This window comes from Pipra filicauda, unplaced genomic scaffold (genome assembly GCF_003945595.2).
Source record: "Pipra filicauda isolate LSUMZ 115617 unplaced genomic scaffold, ASM394559v2 scaffold376_size704792_pilon, whole genome shotgun sequence".
Lineage (NCBI taxonomy): Eukaryota > Metazoa > Chordata > Aves > Passeriformes > Pipridae > Pipra > Pipra filicauda.
In genome coordinates, this window is record NW_024104505.1 from 163907 (window position 1) to 188524 (window position 24618).

A 24618-nucleotide genomic window follows, 5' to 3' on the forward strand; every position below is an offset into this window, starting at 1 on the left:
GTCCATTTCCAAGATGTCTTGAAGAGAAACTGTTAGAGCATCCGAAACTAAACTGTATACTCTTTCTCTCTTCAAAGTAAAATATTTTAAATTAGTTAAAGCTTATATTTACAGACACCTACTTTTTAGCTCTCTATTTTATGCATGTTTCATTGATTTTCTTAATTTTATTCATTCTTTTATCTTGGAATTTTTATTTCCCCTTCTCTTCGTGTCTTTTTTGCTCTTTGGTGTGTGTCTCTTCAGTGGACGGGAAGCTTGCTTTATCTGAGTTGCTGAATGGAAACTCAGTCAAATTTTGAATCCTAAGTCCAACATAAATGTGGTCCAATTAATTCTTAAATGCATGCTTTTTTGATTACTCAGATATGCAGTAGTATAAGAATAGTTATTATACTACAAACCTCTAAAGCTGTTGTTCCTTTGCTGTCCCAGAAATTTTTCCTTCCAAGGAAGTTAAAAACTGAGACATGAGTGAGCGATGTCTATTTCAAAGTAATATTTATTTTCTAAGTATGGAATTCTGGTTTTGGTGGAAGAAAATGTTAGAAATGATGTGGGCATAAAAAGTATTGAGAACTTTTTAATTTATTCATTATCAAGGGTTAGTTCCATTCATAACAGCTATCACATTTATAATTGAGGGATTTCTGAAGAGTAACAAATGCAGTAGTGTTGAAATGAGGTTTTTCTGCTGTTAGGAAGAAAAGTCAGAGAGCAGATTAGCATATAGGAACTTAGTACAGCTAAACAAACTTATATTTATCTAGTCATGTTTTTAAAGAAGACAATAGAGTATTTTGTGTTTCTTCTGAGTCCTCTTTTTTTTGTGAAATTGTGCTAGAGAACTCACACCAAAGTCTTGTTTTGGAACAGCTTATTGCATAGACTTCCCCTATGTCAGTTGGATCATTTAGTATATGTATTATTCCTTGTTTTGAGAACATAAAATTTTCACTTGTACGCAATGACTTTTTCACTTTTTGGCTGGCTGTGATTCACTGTTTAGTTACTGTTTAGCACTGTAGGTGCTAGAAATAGTAGATAAATTTTGAAAATTACACTTCAGTAATGAAATGTTGGCAACACTAAACAAAAATGAACTAAATCCAGATTTTCTAATTGCTACTGCATTTAATGCACAGTTGTGCAAAACTGTTGTGGAGCTATGTGAAGTCATCTTTGTATACCAAAGCCAGAACTTGAGTAACAGAGTCATGAAGTATAATGCACAATAAGTATTTGAATTTTTCCAGCTGCCAGGTGTTGGCTTGACTAGAGCAGTCTCCGTGTGTAAGGAATCGGTTCACATGTGAAACTTTACCTTCAAAATAGAACTGCATTTTTATTTTTAAGCATCATACTTATATATAGTAAATGGTCTGCTGTATTTTTTTTAACAGTAAAGGACCTCCCTCTTCCCAGATTTGTTGCGTCAAAGAATGAACAAGAATCAAGACACACAGCCTTGTATTCTTCAGATGCTGATAACTCAGCTTCATATTCAGGTGTGATTCCTCCTCCTCCACCTGGCAGAATACAAGTCAAAAAAGGCTCTGTGAGCCATGATGCAGTTCAGCAGCGTACATCAACTGATCAACAGGTAAATTATCTTAAAAGATTAAATGGGACTCTTAATCACTACTTTGCTGTGTTCATGTCAATTTGATAGGGATTTTAAGCTTTGTTGCTGTCAATATATAGTTTCTTTAAAAAAAAAAGTACTGTTATATATCATACATGAAGACCATATATGCCTCTGAAATACTTGCATGTAGGAGACATTTTTAATGAAGGCTTATAATCTGTGTTTAAAATACTGAGGGTAATGGACATAGAATGTAGACAGAAAAGAAAATCAGTGTGTTAAGATATGATGGCAAATATCAAGTTGTAATCATTATGATACTAGTAGTTCATTTATTAAGTAGTTCCTGTCGGTTTCCTGGTCATTGGAACAGTGGTACTGAGTCCCATGGAAGACTAAATTTCTAGTCCTTCAGCATTCTCCAATACATATAAATCTGAAATACTTTATTTAGAATTTTTTTTTTAAATTTTCACAGTTGCTTTTCTCTGCCTTACATTTTATTGTTGAGCTGTTTAATTGTTAAGTAGAGACAACGAGAACCAGAAATAACAGAAGTTTTCACATAGCTTTTTACTGTGTTTTAATAATAAGAAAACTGATTTCTTTTCGTTCACTGGTTCTTTCATCCTCAGCTGCAAGACGTCTGAATAAATGAAAACTGTAAGGGCTTACAGCTCTGTGCAACCTCATACATAATTCCTTGGGTTTACAGTCTTTATGCTCTTTTTCCATGGGGAAACACTTTCTGATTGTCTTTTCTACAAGCAAGAAGAGTACAAATGCTAAATTTTGCTGTGTGCGTTGAATGACCTGTTTTCTTCCCTATGGTATGCTTTTTTCTGGGTTTATTTTGTAATGAACTGAGGATTGCAAATGTCCCTTAGTCTCTCTCAGAATCAAGGAATCACTTATAAACATTTATTAGTCTCTATGGAAATAGCTCAGACTGATCCAATATAAAGAAAAAGTAAATTATTAAAGGAAATCCATAAATTTCCAAATTTATCCATAAATTTCCAAATTTATCCATAAATTTCCAAATTTATCCATAAATTTCCAAATTTATCCATAAATTTCCAAATTTATCCATAAATTTCCAAATTTATCCATAAATTTCCAAATTTATCCATAAATTTCCAAATTTATCCATAAATTTCCAAATTTATCCATAAATTTCCAAATTTATCCATAAATTTCCAAATTTATCCATAAATTTCCAAATTTATCCATAAATTTCCAAATTTATCCATAAATTTTCCAAATCAGTATTTAGCTGTCACTTCCTTTCTTCCAAAGGGGAGATGACTATAATGAAAGAGAGCTGGCAGTAGGTCTGAAGATACCTTTTTGTTGTCTAGTTCTGGGAGGTATGTTTGAGAGAGCTCTGAAGCATTTCATGAAGAAATCAGGAATCACAGATTTCTGTTATCTGATGGTGGGGCTGAAATTGGTTTGGTTGAAATTGTGTTTTGTATGCTTCCATCATGATGTTGAGTTTATTTAGTGAACAGCTGTAATTTGATACAGGAATCCGTAGCGTGTAATTTTAAAATAACAACAACAAAAATCTGATATTTGAGATCTTCAAGTTCAGGATAAAAAAGCCACGTATTTACAAAGATGTATGAGCATCCAAATTTCATTTCTCTGTCTTGGCTGGTAGAAGCAATTTGGTATCTCTTTCACACAAGTCTGTGTGGGATCGTAGGAATAAAGAAACTGTGTGTATAAGTCCTTTGAGAGATCTGGCCCAGAAAACACAACTTGGAACAAATGTAACAGACAACACAGCATTGAGCTGTTTTAAGTTGTATTTATGGTCTAGAACATCAGGAAAGTATTGTCTGATTTTGCACTCTGTTGTAAAACTGCATGTTCTGTGGCTGATGCTACATGTCTGACTGTACAATGAACTCATTCAATCAGCCTTATTGTCCCAATTATACTTATTGATTTAGACACCATGTTAGAAACAAGCTGAGAAAGGAGCTTGAGCCCAGGTTTCTCATTTAACCATGTAAATGCTCTAATTGGGTTATTTTCCAAAAGATAGGTACAACTTTATCCATGTTTTTATGGAAATTGCTGATTCAGTTGTCTTCACGTGGAGATAGCGCTCAGATTTATAAAATGTAGGAAGAGTTTCAGATTCTGAATTCTCTTGCCACCTTTTTGAGCAGTGAGGATGAAAAGAGCTGAAGTCTGAGAAGTAAATAAAAGGTATCATTTTCCTAGGGTTACCACTTAAGGAGTCTGCCACCTAAGGAGTCTTTCTGCTGTGCCTTTTGCAACTGGACTTGTCTATCTCGTATTGGCCTTTTTAGCCACCAGTGTGCTTGTAGCAAATGTGGGTAGAACCTCTCCCAAATCTTCGTTTCTGAAGCCTAGCCATGATCATGATTTTCCTAGGGATAACTATGCTTTCTGGGGGAATATGTCAGTTTAGCTTGAATATTTCACTTTTGGAGCTTATCATGTAGCTGTTAGATACTTTGTTAGGGAGTTTGGGGTTTTGTTTTTTCTTAAACTGTTTACTGGCTTTGATAATATGCCTGACACTTGAAAATACATTGATTTCTTAAAATACTGTGGCTGAAATATTATTTGTATGAAATTGTAAGGTATCTTGACCTTCATCTTTAAAAACAAGGTTCATTTATGTCCAGCTTCCTATATTAGTGAGATTTGTCATACGTAGTATATCATCTCATAATTGTAAATAGTTTATGTAGAAGAATTTTGCTTAGTATATTGTGTACTGAAATATCCCAGCTAAAACTATTTCTTAATCAATGCATTATTTTGGCAGTTCCCTTCAAGGAACTTCACTTGGAGGCAGGGCATCAGGAAATGGCAGTCAGGTTGTTTTCAAAGAGTTGCTATAAATTAGGTCATCCCAAATACCTTTTTCTATCTCTAGGCATTTTTGTGGTAGTGTTTTTAGTTTATAACGGATAAGTATTATGCAAATATAGCACTGGCCAGAAGTTTATATCTTTTCAATATTGTTAGTGTTATCAGAAGATGACTGAAGTCACACCCAGGTGTCATGGAAGCTGCAGAACTGATTCTAGGAGTCAAGCTGAATAATGAAAGATGCTTTCCCTCACTGGATGGCATGTTGACTGCACATCCTAGTGAAGATAAACAGTGAATGTAAATATTTTTTTTTCTTCTGGCAGAATTTCTTCTTCCTAAAAAATAAAGACAGAGTAGATTTGAGCACTTCTGGTGACAATGTGACATCTATAAAAGTACTTTTGGTGATGTGAATATGTTACCATAGTGTATATACATATTTCTATACCTTCATAGTAGCAGCTATGCTATTAAAAATGTTAAAGTACTGCAGATTTTCTTAGAAGGAGCAGCAGTGTTGAGATTAGGAAGAATTTTCTGTTGTCTTAAAGTAGCTTACAAGTGACTAAATGTTCTCAATATCAGGGATGTTTTATGTTTTGTTGTTAAAGCTAAAAAGCAAATACTTTTTCCAGTGTCATTGAGTATGATCCAGATGTTGATCAGGTACTGCTTTAGGATACTTTCACCTGTTTTCCAGGAAAGGGGAGTATCTAGCTTCAATAGATACATGCTTTTCAGTGTTAGAGCATCAGTATCTGGCAAATGCTCATAGGCTGAACCTTGCCATGTCCAGGTGAAAATAAAAGGTAAAGCTGAAGGTACTCATCTACCTATGTGTGCATTAAGCATATTACTGGCACTCCAGATCATATTGATTTATTGCCATATCAGTGTAGCCTTAAGAGGAGACAGCTCAAATTTGGCACCTGTAGCAGTCAGAATTTGATCATTTCAACATTTTTAGCTATATGAAAAGTAGTGTGACTTTCTTTTAAGCTTTTTCCAGTAGTCCATTTCTGTTCACTTCTGTTTTGTAGATTGAACAGGTAATACCAGATAAAATATATCTGGTATTAAATAAATTGTTTAGGAAACAGAACTGGAAAAGACCTCGTATGTAATTTAGTCTAACCCTCCATTATTATGAGAAACTGTATTGGATAATGAGTTTTTAAAAAAATCAGTGTTCTCTCTTGAAATCACAACCTTTTATCCACACTGGCCATGTTGGAGAAAACTATTCGTGGGAATATTGTGGGAATTCCCAATTAACTTAGCTCTACCTGTTCTTTTAACAGCTTTGTCATTAGTACTTGCTGCAGAATTCCACCAGTATTTACTAGAAAACTATTGCATTCCACTTCAGCTTTGTTTCGCTTGACAAGACAAAACAATCCATTGTCTCAGTTTCATCTCATAGTTACCAGTAATCCTCATAATCCTTCTCTGCCTGTGATCCAGTTTGAATTTTTACTTATTGAAAATATTTTACTACACTTGAATTTCTCGTTCCAAATGATATTTCACCAGTATTAATACTATTTTGTAGTGTTCTTCCCTACTTCTTGATATATCTTACCTCATATACCTTGGCATCTGTGAATAAAACAAATATGTCATACTTTACATATTGTAGGGGTATGATAGTTGACCTATGGATCCAGTCTTCTCCTTATGCCCTTTGGTATTAATTTTCATAATGCAAGAAACTGTGTTTTACATTTTAAAATTTGGTAGCTTATTGTTACTTACGTCCTGGAAGGGATCCATCCATCTGCCACCTTACATTTGCTGTCAGAATGCATCAGCATGCTATTTAGTGTGCATAGTTAGTTACCTAAAGTATCAAATCAGTTTGTTGCCTGAATCAGTCATTCAGGAGCATTATTAGAAACATCCCTTCAGTCTCATAGTTCCTGTTCTAATACAGTCCAGTGTTGTTCCTTCTGTAGCCTTCTGTTCTTTTACACCTTAGATTCTTGTATTAATCTCCATATTGTTGTAACTATCTTGTATGACACCCCACTGAGGTATGCTGAGCTTCAGGTTAAATGTAGTGCAATTCCTTTTTCTAGAAAGTCACAAAAATATCAGCCAATTTAAGTAACATTTTTCATGCTGTGATTGATCCCTTTTTCATTTGTCTCTGTTGTAATTATTATTTTCCTCAAAAATCTAATCTAAATCCTTTCAAACTGCTGAGGTCAGACCACCAAGTTTGTAACTGGCTGAACCACACACCCTCTCTTGAAAGATGTGTAGTGCTGCATGTAGAGTTCTTGCTGAACCTTGGGCTGTTTTGTTCTTCAGAATGAATGCTAGTTGATTACAGAACATGGGTTCTGTGATGCAATTACCATCACTAGCATAAATCTATCTTCATAAAGGATATGTTCCCTAACTCTTATGCAGGCTGTGTCGTATCAGGACCTGGATCACAATACCCTTAGAGCTCCCCTTTGGATACCATGTCTGACTTCAGTGTCTCTGGAATTCTCCTTAGGAGCATTTCTATCTGGCCTGAGATGTGAGATCCAGGAAAAGGTTTATAATCTCACTTGACTCACGGATGCTTGTAACGGCCTTGTGAGGTTGACATCCCTCCGGACAGTATAGTCCCTTTAGCACATTATTGTGTTGCCTCATGCCAGTTTGTTTGACTTATCTTCACTAAGGTTCTTCTTTTAGAACCATAATTAACATGCTATTTTAGTAAATGCTTGTCAGTTCAAAAATATCCAAGTTCCAAGTACTTCATAGTGTCTTGGTTTTTTAATTCCAGTTTGACAAAAATAATGCTTTTATACAATATTTCTAAACGTGATTTTTTTTTTCCCCTAAATTAAGATGTGTTACTTAATTTTTGCCTGGTAGCTGTAACTTTATTTTTTGATTAGTTATTGACTAGGATATTCTCACTAGTTTGATTTAACGTGAAAATGTTAACCGTTTATGTCAACATGCTTTTATATAGATATTTTCTGGAATAAAGAAAACCAAATGTTGGACGGAGGCTTACTGAGTAGTCACAATTGTCAGCTTCATTGGGGAAAGGTTACTTGATGAGCACTGTGTGTCAAGTTATGATGTTCACGTGCAGTTACTAGAAGTAGTGAGTAGTTTCCTTTAGGTACACTGTCATACTTTTGTTTGTCTCATGTTTTCTTCTGTGTCTTTCTGGGCCATCTGTTTTGTAAGAGTACTGGAGTAAATGAATAATATCTGTATCCAAGCATAGCTTTTCCTAGGTTTACTCCATGATGTTTTGTCTAAAAAATTCAAACATCCTTCAAATCTTGTTTGATAAAAGATGGCTCATGAAAGCCAGTGGAAGAGGGAGCTTTTTATTGATTTAAGCGATGCACTGTTTGGGTTTTCCTAGCACCTGTTGCACAGTGCTAAGCACAGTAGCCGTTCAACCTTGATTCTAGCTTCCAGCCTGCAAGTGGCACTTCAGATAACCTGACTCCTTCCCCTCTTGCCCCCATGTTCCTTTAAGTGTAAAAATGTACTGCCATCTAAAATAAATTTCTTGTCAAGCAAGTGCAATGAAGAGTAATCTTCAGGCAAATTTCAGAAAGGCATGTAGCTGCACCAAAAAAAAATTCTTGAACTGGTGGAGGTACTGTGGAAGAACAGTGATTTAGACTATGCAGTCAGCTGATCCCTGAATTAAAAGTTGAAGTGAATTAGTGCTGCTCCCAGCCACTTTGTAATTGTCTTTGCCGGTACATATGGGCATCATTGAAATACTTTGAATGGAAAGTTCAAAATCTTGTGGCCTAGAAACTTATGACCATTGAGTCAGATTTCCTTAAATAACTTACAGAAAATACCTCAGTTGCAGAATTAACCAGGCTGGCCGTGTTTCCCAGGAAATATGAAAATCAGAGGGCAACAAAAGGTAAAAGTTTACATCAACACATTAGAAAGTAACCAATCATTGTGGCCCTAAAACTCTTTTGTTAGGATGCGTATGGTTTTAGAATGTACCTTGCTTGGAGAAAAGCTTGTTTATGGAACTTTGTTGCTGACTTTTAGACTCTTGCAGATGTAATTTTATTTAAAAAGCATAATGGTCTTAGGATATTCGGCAGAGTAAGCCAGTTCACATTGGGGAATCATGTGGAAGCCGGTGATCAGTCTGTCTGTTGGTACTTGATAATATGTTAACAGTTATTAACATAGAGTAGCAAACTTTTTGTCTGCTGCTGAAACAGTATTGAGATTTTTAGCTTTGTTTTTACTTCTCAGGATATTCGGAGTTCAAGTTTGGCTTTCTTGTTGTTTTCACTAGCACAGTTTAGCTCAAACTGGGAGAACTGGCAAACAAGAATTTCAAAAGATCTAGGTACATGGAAGAAATTACTTTCTACTATATAAATACTTTACTTTGTACAATATAAATTATTTTTCTTTTTATTTGAAATGGAATAATCTGGTAATCTGAGTGTCTCATGAGAACCGATTCCAGGTAGAAACTGCACGTGTGATTCCCTGTTTTCTACCTGTTCAGGAAGAATATAGTACAATATGGGATTAAAGAGAAGCGTGATCCTTAATATCAGGGCAAAATTACCCTGTAATTTGTAGAGCAGAGAAGTATATCCTAGATAGCATCATTCGTTTAAAAAAATTACATCAATGTTTTTGCATATTAAAAAAACAAGTGGCCTGTCTGGTGATTTTATTTTTTTTCCCAATGCTTAATTCTGGTTTATTTTTTTAAATGAGAGTAACTGATTGTGAATTACTTGATGAACATTAGGTACGATAATACATTGTACAGTAAGTAATTTTTTCTTTTGAGACCTGGTTTTAGATGTAACTTTTATCACAAGTGAAAGTGAGTCTTATAATCTAATTTGCTTTGTAGCTAAGTGATTTAACTCGGCACTGCTGTTGTCTTAAGAATGCCAAGTTAGAAATATATTAGATGACATTGTTTGAAGTGAACATGTCCAGTCCCAGTCATACTGTACCTGACTTCTCCTGTTCTCTCATTTTGATAAGTACTAAAATTTTCACTCTCTGAAATGAGAGTTTAACTGAAGTGATGATTGTTTCTAGAAATAATGGTTTTAGATAGGCTTTTATGTATTTAATGATTTAGAAAAAACTTAAAAGATTCCTTTGGTTTTTTAGGAGTCCACATCTCCAGTTGTTTCACCACAGCAATCCCCACCAACCTCTCCACATACATGGAGGAAGCACAACCGCCATCCCAGTGGAGGGAATAATGAACGACCTCTTGCTGGACCTGGGCCTTTTTGGGCTCCATTTAGTGAAGTACAACCAGGTATAAACATCTTCTGTTATGCTTCAGCTGTAACCCAAAATTGTGGAATTCTTAATATAATAAATTAGTTTAGGGCAGTTTATCATTGTATTTTCCAATCCTGAAAACTTTCTTGCAGATTCAAGTGTTCGTGTTGATGGCAGCACTGTGGAATCTGGGATCATGAATATGGCAGATCCATTTCTTACTGTCACATGGGAAATGCGAAGGGTTTGGAGGGAGGGAAATAGAGTATGTAAGTTTTCCAGTAGAAAGTTTTTGATACAAGACTGATAATCCTGTTGAAATTGTGCAGGAACTATCGTTATACTTGAAAACACAGGGGACTCAAGGGAAGGCAGCAGATAATGTATTGTTTGTTCGAATTATGTTTCTGGTAGATTAGTTGGCTTAATAAATTTGGGAACAGTGGAGCAATTGTAGTTCAGGTTCTAATGCTAAATGATATCTTGGATTTTGTAGGCTGTGATTTGAGACTGAACTGTGGTTGCTTGACTTATTTCAGTTATGATATTCCAAAATTGGTCTGATGACTTTCAGTTTACTGTCATTCTGTAGTTGCAAGTATCCATGGAGGACCAGGGATTCTGTTCTTAGAATTGGTTGGATAAGAAAATAAAACTTTCAAAATTAAATGGGTTGTATGCAGAGATTTATACCAGTGTCCTGAATGTTGTTTGCTAGTACGTGCCAGTCAATTTAGAATTAAAAAAAATATATTATTAGTGTGGGCATTGCATATATAATCACTTCTAAGGGTTCAGTCCAAGCATAGTTATTTTTCAGCACTCAATTTCTCAACTTTTTTTCTTCCATAGTTTAGTTAATTTGTGTTTTTTGGAAGCTGAAATACAAATATGTCTGGTGGTTGATTTCTAATTTGCAAAGTTTTTCTGACTTACAGTCAAGGACTGCAGGACAGTATACAAACTCTTCCTAGCGTTGAAGAGTTCAGTATTGACCTCTTAAAACTAAAGCTGTAATACCATGTTAATGTTTTGGTTTGGCAGTGCTTTCCATGCGATGTTTAATAGATAAGTTTTTCACTGGTAGTCTGAAAATATTTCTGAACTAGCTCAGTATTTCCTCATTTTATATTCCACACTGAAACAGATTCATAGTGTGTTTAAAGTAATTTGAAGATACTGTTATAGAAGGATCATCTGTTCTGCCAATGCTAAGGATAAAGCAAATTTTCACATATTAGTTTAGCAAAAATTGTCATCCTAATTTATTGTGGGCGATTCTTTTGCACTGCAGACAATTAATTTTTATTTTGAATTTCAGCTGTTGTAGGCAGTTCATAATTTTTTTACTTCTCTTGAGGGAAGAGGGCATTTTAAAGACAGTGTTTGTAGAAAAATCATGTTCTGATGACATTTAGATAGAACCAGATAGACTGTTGGTTACTTTTCTTACAGTCAGCGCTGCAAGCTCATCTTGATTCCAATGCAGGATGCTTTTGAGAAATCAGGTAAATTGCAGGTGTGTGGTATCATTTCGGTAGAACTACGCCTTTTCACTTGTGATCCAAGAAAAATAAGAACCCAGGTCTCTCTGATTGTATTTCACTGTATTCTCAAACACTGTTTCATATAATGGGATTGTCAACTGAAATAATGTGAAAATGTTTCTGGTGGGTCATACAATAAACGGCATGTAGCTTTAAACCAGAAGGGTGAACATCAAAACTTCATTTTTTTGTTTGGGGAACAATGTATTTAAACAGAAAGATTCTGACTTTACTGAGTAAAGACTCCATTGCATCATCATACTCCTACTATGAACAAAGTTACAGTGTTTTCATTATTAAATTGGGCTGCAGAATAATGATTACATAACGACTCAGTTGTTGGTTTTAAAAATCTTACACCTTGTATTGCATTAGAAGTCTTAAGCATAACTCACAGCTGTAGTTATCTGTTTCTTAAAGAAGAAAACCTGATCTCATCTCAAAAGAGCAAAACAATTTGCATTTTGCAGTTTTTTGTCACTGTGTTATCCAGTAACTTTTAGGATAGTGTTAGTGAAGCTTCATATATAACTGGTTTCTCAGGCACTGTCACAGCTCTCTCAGTGTGCTTACACTTACAAAATCAGAAGCCAAGGCTTGCTGCCATCTTTCTTCAAGACTTTTTGGAAAGAGAGCCCCAAAGAGTGCATATATTTTCCTTCAGTATCAGGAATTGAAAGTTCAGTGGCAGACATGGATCACCTGTGTAGAATGTTTATAGTTAGTGCAGGTCTCATCCTTAAATGTCGGAGTCAGCTCTGTTAAAACCTGTCTCAAGTCTTTCAAGTGTCTTTGATTTAATAGTCTAAGGTAAAGCTGTTAAAAAATCATGATGTTATGTCCCAGTTCTAGCTTGCATCTGTGATCTGGATCCGTCTTCACAGAATAATACAATGGATAACTGAACCCCTTGTAGGAAGCAGAATTGCATGTGAAATGAGAGCTACCTGTTCCAAGAGAGCAAAACCCAAAATACTCCATACTTTTACCTTTTCAGCTCATTTTGCACTACAGCTTCAGCAGCTAGAAGATTGTGAGAAAGAATCCCTTCCCTACTTCAAGTGATAGTTGAGTGGCATGTCAGAATAGGGACTAGAAATTGTTTTTTATTACCTTGCAGTCTATTTGGACTGGAAACAAAGCAGAACATTTATGTTGGTAGTATCCAAATAATGATTTCAAACTACTAAAAAAAAAAATAAATCTTCCTTTCTGTCATAGGACACTTGTTAGTTGTTTTTGGCATTACATCAGAGTTCTGTGTCGGTGTCTGAATATGTATGAGAAGTTGCAGCCCTAAGCCACACTTCTTTCTTTTCTTCTTGGGAGAGATTTTGTAGCAGTTCACGAACACTTCAGGGACAGAAGTGGAACATGTCTGTGCTAACAGTTCGCTTGTGTCTTTAACGCCCTAAGATACTTGCTGGGGTTGCAGGGGACTGAATAATACTTGGTCTCCTCATTGCTGCTTCAATAACTGATGATAATTGGCCTTGTTACAAGCTATGGATTACTCTTACCTGAGCATGAGAGCTCTACGGTATTTTATCTTATTGTCAAAATTGTACTCAGCTTCTGGTTTTGTTTCACCAGAGTTTGATGGTAAGGAGAACTCTTGCTTGTTTACAAAGTTAATTGAAAATTTGGTCCTCTGTAAGTAAACCTGTATGTATATAGTTATCGAAAAGTACGTATTATCAAGATAGAACATTTCTTACACTTATATTTGTATCTTAAAGTGAGCGGGTAACTTTTATTCCACAGGAAATGAGATCATTTCCTACAAGTTATCAATGTGTTGGTAAGATATTCAAGCTAGAGGAAGATACAGCACAGCCATGGAAGTTTGTTAGGTCTTTGTACTAAACATACAGCATTAGACTTTGCCAGCTAGTTCAAATCTGATAATTGGTCTTAGGCTTACTCTTCATTCAAAGTGTTGTTAGTGGTGTGCAGAGACTGTTGAAGGTTGTTTCTTCATTGGGTTACAAATCATAAAATAAAAATACACTGATTGTTTTGAGTCTTCTCTGTGACTGAGTTTTCTTCCAGTTTCTCTTCCATCTCTGTGTTTCCAGTCTGGTTTTGTAGTTTGAGAAGGAAGTGAGGGCTGACTATCTCTAACTCAAATGTCAAATTGAGTTACTGGCTGGAGGCAGTCCATGAGTGTGTGTGTAGATCCAGGTGTAGATCCAGTTACTAGTAATCTCTCTTCAGTGTCCCTCAGCCACCCCATCCTGTGTCCTAAAAAGTTGCATGGCAGAGTGACTAATAGGAACAGTAAAGCAATAATATTCTTGTTCGGATTGTTTGAACAGGAGAGAAAGGAAACAATTTTTGTAGTACTTGTAGAGTACTCTGAAGGTATGACAGTTTGGTGCTCCTGGCATCTCCATTGCTGTCAAGGTACTGCTTTGGAAGAGATACTGTGCTAAGTGGGATATGAATAGAACTGTATTACCAAGACAAGTTGTTGGGAGAAGTGAAGGAGGAGCAAACATATATAAGGTTAGTGGTAATGTCAAGTGTCTGAGAGGCAGAGAAGGGGAAAGCCATTGTATCACAAATAAAATTTGAGTGTGGCATATCCATAGGAGAGGTGGGAAAGATCTTGTCTGCATCTAACTGTCCATTAGTCCTGTGCTAAGAGAGACCAGGTGGAAAGAGACTGAGCTTTTCTCTAGATTTCTTTCTAGTGTTTGAGACTTAGGTGAACTACTGAAGAACCTCATTGTCAAACTCATTGCCTTTATTCTCAGCACTTTTGAATAAAAGTGAATAAATCTCACTAGAAGCTCCAGGCCATATTAGGAGCTTCCAAAAGTGGCGGACAAATTTGGGACAAAAGGAGTAGTCAATAGAGCCTTTTTATCATAGTAAAGCTAAATTAAAAAGAAAAAATCATTTGATGAAATTCTCCTGCAAATATTACTTTTTACTCAATGTAGTGCAAGATTAAATTTGTTCTGCGCAATTATGACTATTGTATGTAGGAGAAGAGCATAGATAAACCGATTCTAAGCATTTTTCTTATTACTTTTTATATATGGAATGAAAGAGTAATTGCATATTGCCAGATATTAAATAGAAATATTATACAGGTTATTATATTACTTCATGTAATGTATTTCAAGAGAAAGCATTTAATTGTGCAAGAAGAGTAGATTAATCAGTTTCATGACTGTTTAGATTTTTAAGGAGTTCATAATTTCTTTTAGGAATCGAAGAGTAGAATGGGATTCTACTAGACTTATTCTAAATGGTTCATTTTTTCTCGTATCAGAGTTCCTTAAATTTTTTATCTGCAACTGCAGTTTACGATATTTTTGATAGTTTTGTACATAGAGCAGTGGATGGCCAAATCTTTCTGTAGATGCATCATTGTTATTTTAATATTAAGTCATTGAACATTGACAGTACTTCAGATGTAGATTATAGCAAGGCACTGGTTAAATCTCAGTTGTTGTGTTCCAGATAATTAATACTTAGCAGATGTCAGCATTCTGTACGGATATCTTTTATTATTCTCAGCTTGTTTTTAAGCAACTGAGTTAAATTAATCTAGAAATTATGTAGAAAAAAAATTATCTGTGCCAAAAAGGATGATTCTTAAAAAGAATTTCCAAGGCTTTGTTCCTTGAATGGCAAGCTAAAACCTAAAAAAAAAGTTCCATAATAATGATAATGAAGTTGAATGCTAATATCATATTCCACTTTTAAATAGTATTTGTCCATACAAGTGTTGCTTATTTCAATTAAACGAAAATGTGGAGTGTTAATTAACTCATTCAAAACCAATTAAATTTGGTAAAATCCTATTTCCATTTTATGCGTGTTACTATAAGCTCATTCATTAGTTCTGTCTTTTTAGTGCAGATTGAAGCTGACCTAATGCAAAAATCTACAGGAGTGAGTTGTCAGGAAGCAAACTTTGTCACCTTGGTGTAATTTGGTTTTTCTTTTTTTTCATCATTCTAGAGTATATCCATATCCACAGTTCTTTCTTAGTTTCCAAGGTTGTCATTTTGAAAAGGAAATGTTTCTTCTACTTTCAGGCTCATCTACTTCTAGTGATCCCATATGGTCTGGCCATTCACCACCACCCCATCAAGAAAATTGGGTCAGTTTTGCAGATACCCCACCAACCAGTGCTCTTTTAGCCATGCATCCTGCTTCTGTCCAGGTGTGACACTTTATTGGTATTTGATTTGCTTCATTCAGATTGATGTTGCAATCTTTTTTTTTTTCCTTATTTTTCTTCATAATTGTCATTGCAGATGTTTACTGTCTATCTGTGCTATAGTCTATTCAGTGCTATTTGCCCAACAGATACTTGTTTCATTGAGCTGACTTCATTTGGTATGGTTAAGTAAAAGCTACTAATTTTTAAAATGTCAACAATTATGACTTTAAAACATTTGTATTTAGCTTTTCATACATATGTGCCATACTTTTTTTCTGCTTACATACCTGCAGTCATTCCATATGTATCGGTGTGCAAAAATACCCTGTCGTTATCCTGTAGATGCAATCTGCCAGTGGTTTCCTGCAGTTTTTAAACTACTGTGAGATTTAACTATGCTTTATTTTTTGAAGGCAAGAAGTTGAGGATTTGTAGAAGCATTTTAGGTAGATAATACTGAGGAAAAATATTTCATTTCAGGACCAGACAACAGTACGAACTGTAGCATCAGCTACAACAACAAATGAAATTCGTAGGCAATCAAGTAGTTATGATGACCCCTGGAAAATAACTGATGAACAAAGGCAGTATTATGTTAATCAGTTTAAAACCATTCAACCTGATCTAAATGGATTTATACCAGGTAAGTTACTCTTTAAAAATATAATTGTGGGTGCATCGGTTCTATTATAAAGATTTTGTTTTGTACTTAGGTTTGCATACTGTTTTGAAGGAAGTTCTGCATTTTGCTGATAATGTTCTAGTGTAATTCAAGAAAGACTAGAAACTAATTTGCCTCTTCCCTTTGTTTAACCCTAGTAATTAGTGCCGTTTTCCCCAAAACCTTTGCTAAATAATACATCATCTTTACAACAAGTCTAAGTCTTCAAATGATTTAACTTGCCTTAAATAGTAAAAATGGTTGTTGCCATTTTTCAGGATCTGCAGCTAAAGAATTTTTCACTAAGTCAAAACTACCTATTCCTGAACTTTCTCATATTTGGTAAGTGTGATAATTAGTTAAAATAATTATTCATAATAATTATTTAGAAAGATGACAGCTCTCTGGTAGACACCTAATAATCTACCTGTTATAAAGTGTTATTAAGTACAATTTCACTAGTACCCTAGTATGTTCAGTCCTGCTCATATTTATACCAGTATTACTTTAGTGGGCTTTAATTGGTGTCGGGTGACACTATTTACAAGGCACTTTGAGTAAATGTGAAACTCTTCAGAGTTAGAAGGAATTTATTTGAGGTTTTGTTGTTAAAAATTCATTTAATTTTAGATAATTCCTTATCTATATTGATTTATTTATTTCTAAGTAAGTTTAAATGAAATGTACACATGCAAATGTTTTTAAATGCACTTTGTGGAACGTGATGACAAATTTAGCTTTGACTTGGTGCAGGCCTTCTATTTCATTGTATTCTGGAATTTGTACTGCATCATTGCATGCTATCATTAAATGGCTTACACTGGCAGATGTTATCTTCCTTTCAGTGTAATGATTTCTATTTCAAGTATTTTTCCATTTAAAATAAAATGCATTGCCTCAGCACTGTAATTTGGGTAGTATACTTTGCCAAAAATGCTTTGGGGCCAATAATACTGTGTAGTAGTGTCTTAAATGAGTTTAAAATCTGGAGAGATAAAAGTGGTTTTAAATAATCGGTATGCTGTTATTAATAAAAGCTCATCATCTTTGAAGAGTAAAGAATGTAGCACTAATATGAATGTTTAATAGGGTAAAGTGAACTATAAACTGTATTCTTTGATCTTCTAAACAGCAAACCAGAGATATGTTTTTTGAAAACAAAATAACCTTAAGAAATTTTATTTATACCAAGTTTTTCTTCTCAGGGAACTGTCAGATTTTGATAAAGATGGTGCACTGACACTGGATGAATTCTGTGCTGCATTTCACCTGGTAGTTGCTAGGAAGAATGGGTATGATTTGCCGGAAAAATTACCAGAAAGTTTAATGCCCAAGCTGATTGATTTGGAAGATTCAACAGGTAAGATATGGTTCAACACAAATTTCACTATTTTTAAATTATGCTATAATTTTTACAGTGTATCAACAGATATTTGTATGAGGATAAAGCATTAGTCAGTGTGAAGTAAAGCAGTGTGAATTTTTAGAAGTCTTAATAAATGCTCAGAGCTAATTTGAGCATGTATGTATTTCCGTACAGGGAAGTTATTTAGGAACAGTACACATTCATTATTACATTCAGAAATACTGACTGGCCTTTAAAGGTTAAGGAAAATAAAATTGTCACAGTATGGTTTTTATTCATGACCAGCTATTGTATTCCAAATTCCCAGTCTAGGTATACTTCAGATTTGCTTTCAAATGAATATGCTTTCTGTTCATCTTCATTTGTGAAAATAGGGCATGACTATTGAAGGTACTTAGAAAATATTCCCAGATTCAATGCTAGAGGTAGGACAGTAGTTGAAAAGTACAGGATCAGTAGCACAGTCTTTTTTTTTTTTTTTTTAATTCAACTCCTGACTTGACAGCAGGTTTATCCTACCTTGTGTTGGCACCTTGTCTTTCTGTGCAGTCCTTTAACTTTGGGTGCTCCCAGATAAACCATTGAATGTGTGAGTTCTGGTTGTTAATATGTACCAAAACATCAGTCCCATAACTGAAAAACAAACTACTGTTACATGTTAAAGTGGTGTTTAAAAACAGGATGTTTGTGGCCATCTTTTTCTATTTTAAAATATATAAAGGAAGCTGAATATTTTAAAAATACTTTAGATTACTTCTTAACAAGCAGTCTTTGCTTGGAAAGTCAGGTAATATTGTGGGTGCACGGTTACTAGAATTTACTAGAATTTAATTTCTTTTTACTAAATATTCCAAAGGGAGTCTCTTCATACTGTGTAGGTTGTGAAAGATTAATCTCACAATTAGTGAGGATTTCTTAAACTAGATACTGTGGCTCTTATTATGTATGCTTTAATAATGAAGCCAATTTTTATCGGAGTAGATTGGCTCTTCAAAGAGCTGGCACTGAAAGGTTTTCAGTATGAGTAAGAATTTTGCTATGATGAAGACATTCATAAGAAATATCTACAGTTAATTGGGTGAATACCTAGCAAATGTCTAAAACCTCCCTGTTCTGTCTATTTGTGTGTTAAGGTGATGGCCAAGCAAAAATCTTGGTAGGAAATGAAGTAACGTTTGTATAAACCGTTTTTCTTGAGGGGGAGGGGAACAAACCACAAAACAATTATATTTGTACCTCATCTTCTATTGCCTTTATTGGTAGTAGATTTCGACTGAAGTTGTCTGGAAACTTTATACATCAGGCATTCAAACAAAAAGTGTATGTTTATTGTTCTTATTTTACAGGCAATTTTGCTAATATAATTCTTCTCACTTATTTTCATGAGGTACAAAGTGGTCTTTAAATTTGAGGAAAAAATACTTTTGAAAGTTTTTCCCTCTGGTAATAAAAGGAAGTTACCCTGTTCTATTGAATGTTAAAAGGTTACCTTGCTATATAAGCTGTGCTTAAAAAAAAAAATCTGTTTGATACTTGATTCTGCGGTTATTATAGCTACAATGAAAAGTGATAGTTTTTGCAAACTTGTGGGATTTTATCCAATTAACTAGATTTTTTTAAATCATTTTGTTTTTTATTTGGCCCACAGTGTTGGAAATAGCTAATCTTATATAGCATATACATGATTTATCAACAGAACTTCTATGTTGAATAAAATACTTCAGAAGAAGTTACTGATGTGGCTGTGATTTTACTCGTAGTTACAACAGTTCAAATCTCCAGTATACATTTACTATCTTAAAAGGTACTGATAGGTCTATGTGTAGACTAATGCACAGGTTAAATTGTATAAGTTCTTATGGACTGTAAATCAGCCTAGAAAGATCAACCAGTTAAGTTTTGGTAATAATTTTTTCATTTGGGTTCCCACAGAAGTTTTATTTCAATAAAGGTTACTTCCAACAGTCATATTAGAAATAGAAACTGTGAAGTGTGGCACCAGAGTGTCTTTTTGAATGCACTTTTTTTGTGGGTTAAAACTTTCTCAAAGAAAGAAGTTGTTAATGATCTTCTGCTGATGTGGCTCAGTATGAATAATGTACAGTCAAACTGTTTAAGAAGATGAATTGCTTGAATATCTTGTAAACCAATGTGTAAGATGGGAAACTTCAAAGTGTTAACAGTACTGTTATTGATTCCATTCTTTTGTTGGAAACTTTCCCACTGATCTTCCACACTTCTGCTTTGCACTTGAAACTTGCTGTCTCTTTCCATTTTGACTTTTGAACTAGTGGTCAGCAGAAGGAAGAGTAAAAAAGAGCTCCCTGCATCCTGTGTCTGTCTTTAGACAGAGGGAAGGAAGAACTCTCCTGGTCTGCTCTGGCAGCCTGTCCTTCATCAGCCCCTGTGAATCCAGTGTGACCCGTTGCAGGTGTTCTGAACCTGTTTAAGATACAGCCTTGTCTTACATCTGGTTTCATGACCAGGGATATGTACTTCTCTTACATGACACAGATCTGTTGGATAGTCGGCCATTTTTCTGGTATAGCAGTATATCTCTATAGAATTTTAATTGCTTCAAACTCAATTTTCTCAGTTAGTAAAAGCTAGCAACCCTTTACAAAACTTGAAAAGCAAGTTTTGATTTTCTGTGAATTTGGTTTTTGTTTGGGTTGCTGACACAGTGCCATTTCATTGTAGGAAAAATCTGCCATGCTTTGTGTCTTACACAATGTGATTACTTTAATGCCTGAAGTTTTCCGTAGAATGTCTTATGTATGTTTCATGTAGGTATTCGCAATATTCCTTGAATTACACATGTAACTGTGTAGTCTATCCACTAGTTTTCAGCCTTATGTTTTTGACTTTGTGTTTAACACTGGAAGTTAGTTATCCACCATTGAAATGAGAATTTTGGGGTTTTCCCACTTACAAAAAAATTTCTATTCCTGTTGCACTTCAGAGCAACTGATATGCAGTATGTATTCGCAAGACAGTGCCACTGGCATATTTTGAACTTAGTGTATTATTTTGTGTACAATGACTGCAGCACGTCAGCTTGGCTGCTTGGTGACGTCATGACACCTTGATTTAACTTACTTTTTATTGCTAGATGCTTTCTGTCTGAAGTAAGCTGTATTAGATGCTGTTCCTGCCTGAAATAATTTATGATGCTGTTTTCTCTAAAGGACAGTAGTACAAGATGCTAAGTGCTGGGTACAGTTTTGGAAACATCGAATCTCAACCTGATGTCTGGCTATTTACAGGAAGTTTACATGACCTCTGAAATTTTGATGAGTTATTGGGTTTTGTGTGTGGCTTTTTTCATGTTAGTACCTCACTTGCCCTTGACCTCAAAATAGTACAATTAATTTCTTTTTGTAGTTCATTGTTTTGGCTGTGCCTCTTGCTGTCCCTAGTGTCACTTTGCAGACAATAATGAGTTGTTAGTTTTCAAAGATGCAATTGGTCACTGTTGACTATTCAAGTGTTTTCAGTTCAATTTGACACTGGATTTGTTATTAGTTCCTTCTGAACGAAGATCAGCAGACGGAATATTGAACTGTCGTAGCAGAAGAGCAGGCTGCAGAGTTCAGCTCTTCAGGAACCTAAAACCAGTCTGTTTTACAAATTTCCATCTGTTTTTGCATTTCACATGCTCTTGTGGCAGTCTTCTTCAATCATACACCCATCAAGCAGTCCTTTTAAATGGTAATTTAATTTAACCATCTTTTCTGTTGTATAGAATTTTGTCTTGCTCAGAGTTTTTAATTCTGTGGACTACTGACATCACGTTAATATGTCTAGGTACCTATCAGTCACTCTTTCAACTGTTCCTGTTATTTACATTGTACAGTTGTAATTGGAACTTCCAGGTTTTTTGAGGCTTTCAGTGCCTTGCTTTAGCTTTCATTGTGGTATCTAGCAGAATAGGAGACATCATAAGCAAGATTTTACTGTGTTAGGCAGAATGCTTAATCTGCTGTTCATATATTTACTTTGTCCAATTCTTTTATAGTTTGAACAGAACAAAAATAAGTGTGCTGCATCATGAAAACTGGTACAGCTCTGAATGAGTGTTTCTGCAAGGAACTGTACTTGCTGAAAATTCAGAGAAAACTAAAGAATACCGGTGGACATTTGCAATGTGTCAGCTGCTAGACTTGTTCAGTTTGCAAAATGTAGTGAACAGAAATGCCATTGTTTTAGTAAGGCGGCTTGAAACTAATATTCTTTGGGGAATAATCTAAGGGAATGGTTTTCTTAATATATTTTCATATTTTTATTTTGTGTTTGCATTGATATACTGGTTTTGATTTGACATTTCATATAAGGAAGTATTTTATTCTGTAAGTTGAATTTCTCAGTGCAGGATTTGATGTAATAAACGTTAGTGCGAAGTTATTCTCTCACATTGTAAGAAAAAATGCGTTTAATTCTATATGTAATCACAATCTAAAAAATCTAGATAAGGCCTAAGTACAGGGAGAGAGTATGATATAGAGTACTCTGCAAAGTCTAATTTTCAGAAAAATCCTTAAAATAAAAGTAGGATCTGATAAACAGTGTATTTGACTTAATTGACTTAATGAGCAGTGGTGGGGGGTTTTTTTTGTCTGCTGTTAAGTATTTACTTGCAAAAGAAAACAAAGGGTACTTTGCACTTGCCATGAGATGTGAGAAACTCTTCTAAAAATAAAATGAATGCAGTTTATGATTTTGGTTTATAGTGATTCCTGTCTTTTCAGAAGTTGGGGAACAGACTGGTGAGGTAGGTTACTCCAGCTCTCCAGCCGAAGCACCTCCAAGCAAGTCTCCATCAATGCCATCCCTAAACCAGACCTGGCCAGAATTGAATCAGAGCAGCGAGGTTAGTGCTTTTATTTAAGAGTTATTTCATTGTCAGTCAATAACTAAATTGTGTTTGCATCCATAATTTCTCATAAGTGGATTGTTCATCACAAACTGAAAAAGTTAGCAGGACAATAGACACAGGAAGGTTCTGCACGTGTAAAATTGTAAAAAAGGTAATGTTTTCCTTCTGATTTTTCTCTCTCATTGTGAGATGAGCTACTATTTAAAATGTCATTAATGGTAATTAAGCTTTATATTAATCACAAAATTATTTCATAGCATTTATTGGAAAAATTGAATTAATTCCTGATTTTTTCATTTAGGGCATGTTGGGGGGTTTTTTTGTTACCTCTGAAGAACTTTTATAGCAAACATTTTTGCAAAACTACAGAATTCATTTCTGACAGATCTGGACATTAAGAGTTATTTCTGGAATTGATTTTAGCCTGAAATATGCAATATCTCACCAGTAACGCAGAAAAGTCATAGCCCTGGGTTTGTTTCAAAAGCAAAGACTCAAAGTTCAATCTGAAATCAGCTATTGGCCAGATTTATTTAAATCGTAAATTTTTACCTCTGCTTTATCATCCTTAACCACACATATTTGTTATATAAGCAGTCTTATGTAGTAGAGCTGTATTTTGTCCAAATTTCAAACTGAAGTTGGCAAACGGTATTTTTTCTTTCCTCCACAAAATGTCCATTGTTTAAAAGGCCTGTAAGGGATTGATTCCTAGGTTTTTCTTATTGCTCTGTTTTAACAGTTTTTTGCCTCTGACTTAGAATAAACCAATGTTTTATTCTAAGAGCTACTTCAGAGTCTCAAACGAGTTTTTGACGGGAGCCATATATAAAGATAGTATAGGCTTGTTTTTCATCATGAAGGGAAAAAAAGGAAAAATAACAAAATTATATTTGGAAAACTATTTTTTATTATTTGAGACTTAAGAATTGAAAACTTGTTTCAGCATCTAAGACATTTCTGTCAGTAGCCAAGTATTACCTTCTTCTCTTACAGAAAGAGCTTTTTGTGGCTTTTTTACTTTCTTCATTAGACTTCAAGTGAATAAAACACTGGTAATAAAAGATTTAGACAAACCAAAGGAAAGTCAGCATGGAGCAGAAAATAAGCAAATTTTTAGGATTGAAGTTAGGAGTAGAGGAAAGTTTCTTTCTTTCTTTCTTGAGAGGGAAGGACTTTATACAGTCTGCTCTTCTTCTTAAGCGCAAATGCCAGGTTGGAAATTATTTAGTGATTCTTCGTTGTTCTGTTTGACAGAGTTGACTCTTAGACTGCTGGTAGGAAGCTATGTTTTAGGAAGGAGGTGGAGCAGATATTCAGTTGTTGCTAAAAACCTGTAAATGTCTGCATCTGTATTATAATTTACATAGATACATTCCCTTGTGTTGTCAATAAAGATTTAATAACGTAATCATTTGGTAAGCTGCATCATAATTTAACAGATTTCTTCAGTGTCTAATGCAACTTGAACCAACTGAATAGAGTAATTGCACTAGTGGAAAAGAATGAATTACAATTCTGTCAGCCAAAATCTTGTCTTATACAGATAACGTGGTATTTTCTTTCTGAAAATCTACTAAAACTTAAGAGGTTTGGAAAAGTTCTCACACTAGCTATACTACTGGATACTAACTATACTAAAATAAGAGTTGAACATTTACTAAATGTTAAGAGTTTTTTGTTCTAACACAAAGGAATTTCTGATTTTTCAGCTGTGTTGCTGTGCATGCTTCTTGCTCCTCAGCATTTTGTTTTCAGCATGAGTCAGATCAAAGTCCTCAAGGTTTTAATTCCATGGAAAAATTTCTGGTATTACTGTAGGCACCAATCGAATTGTTTCCCCTTTGAACCTCTTATAACTGTCATCAACAAATTAATTGGTTGTAAAAGCTCTGCATCTTTGGATCATCTGCCATTCCAGGCAGTTTCATCCTGTTAGTTTCAAAACTGTTGGTTACTCTGTTCTTTGTAGCTCATAGTTGACTTATAGACTCCAGTTGCCAGGCTCAGTTACTGTAAGCTCCCAAGTATAGACCAAGGCATTGATCTCTAACTTCAGAATAAGGAACACCAGGAAAATCTACCTAACTTCAGGTACTACGTGTTTCACGTTTTCATCTTTTCACTCATCACTTCTTTCTCACTTTAGACGTCTTTTCCATCCAAGTCTCAAGGCTGAACACTTAGTTCTGGAAGCTTAAAAAATTGAAAAGCCTATTAATTTTTTGTTGAAAACTGTCTCGTGTCATATGGTCATATTAGCTTTA

At 34.7% G+C, this 24618-nt stretch overlaps 1 protein-coding gene across 7 annotated transcripts in view; it reads left to right on the forward strand.

Moving 5' to 3' along the window:
* REPS1 (RALBP1 associated Eps domain containing 1) overlaps positions 1-24618 on the forward strand; it is a 63161-nt gene that overhangs the window by 18221 nt on the left and 20322 nt on the right. For 5 of the 7 annotated variants that reach the window (XM_039384782.1, XM_027721216.2, XM_027721225.2 and 2 more), the window contains exons 3-9: positions 1404-1603; positions 9599-9752; positions 15321-15448; positions 15929-16091; positions 16388-16451; positions 17315-17469; positions 22224-22345. In XM_039384782.1, the coding sequence (XP_039240716.1) occupies positions 1404-1603; positions 9599-9752; positions 15321-15448; positions 15929-16091; positions 16388-16451; positions 17315-17469; positions 22224-22345 (986 nt within the window). The remainder of the gene's footprint in view (positions 1-1403; positions 1604-9598; positions 9753-15320; positions 15449-15928; positions 16092-16387; positions 16452-17314; positions 17470-22223; positions 22346-24618) is intronic. The other 2 variants (XM_027721233.2, XM_039384781.1) reach the window with 2 other exon arrangements.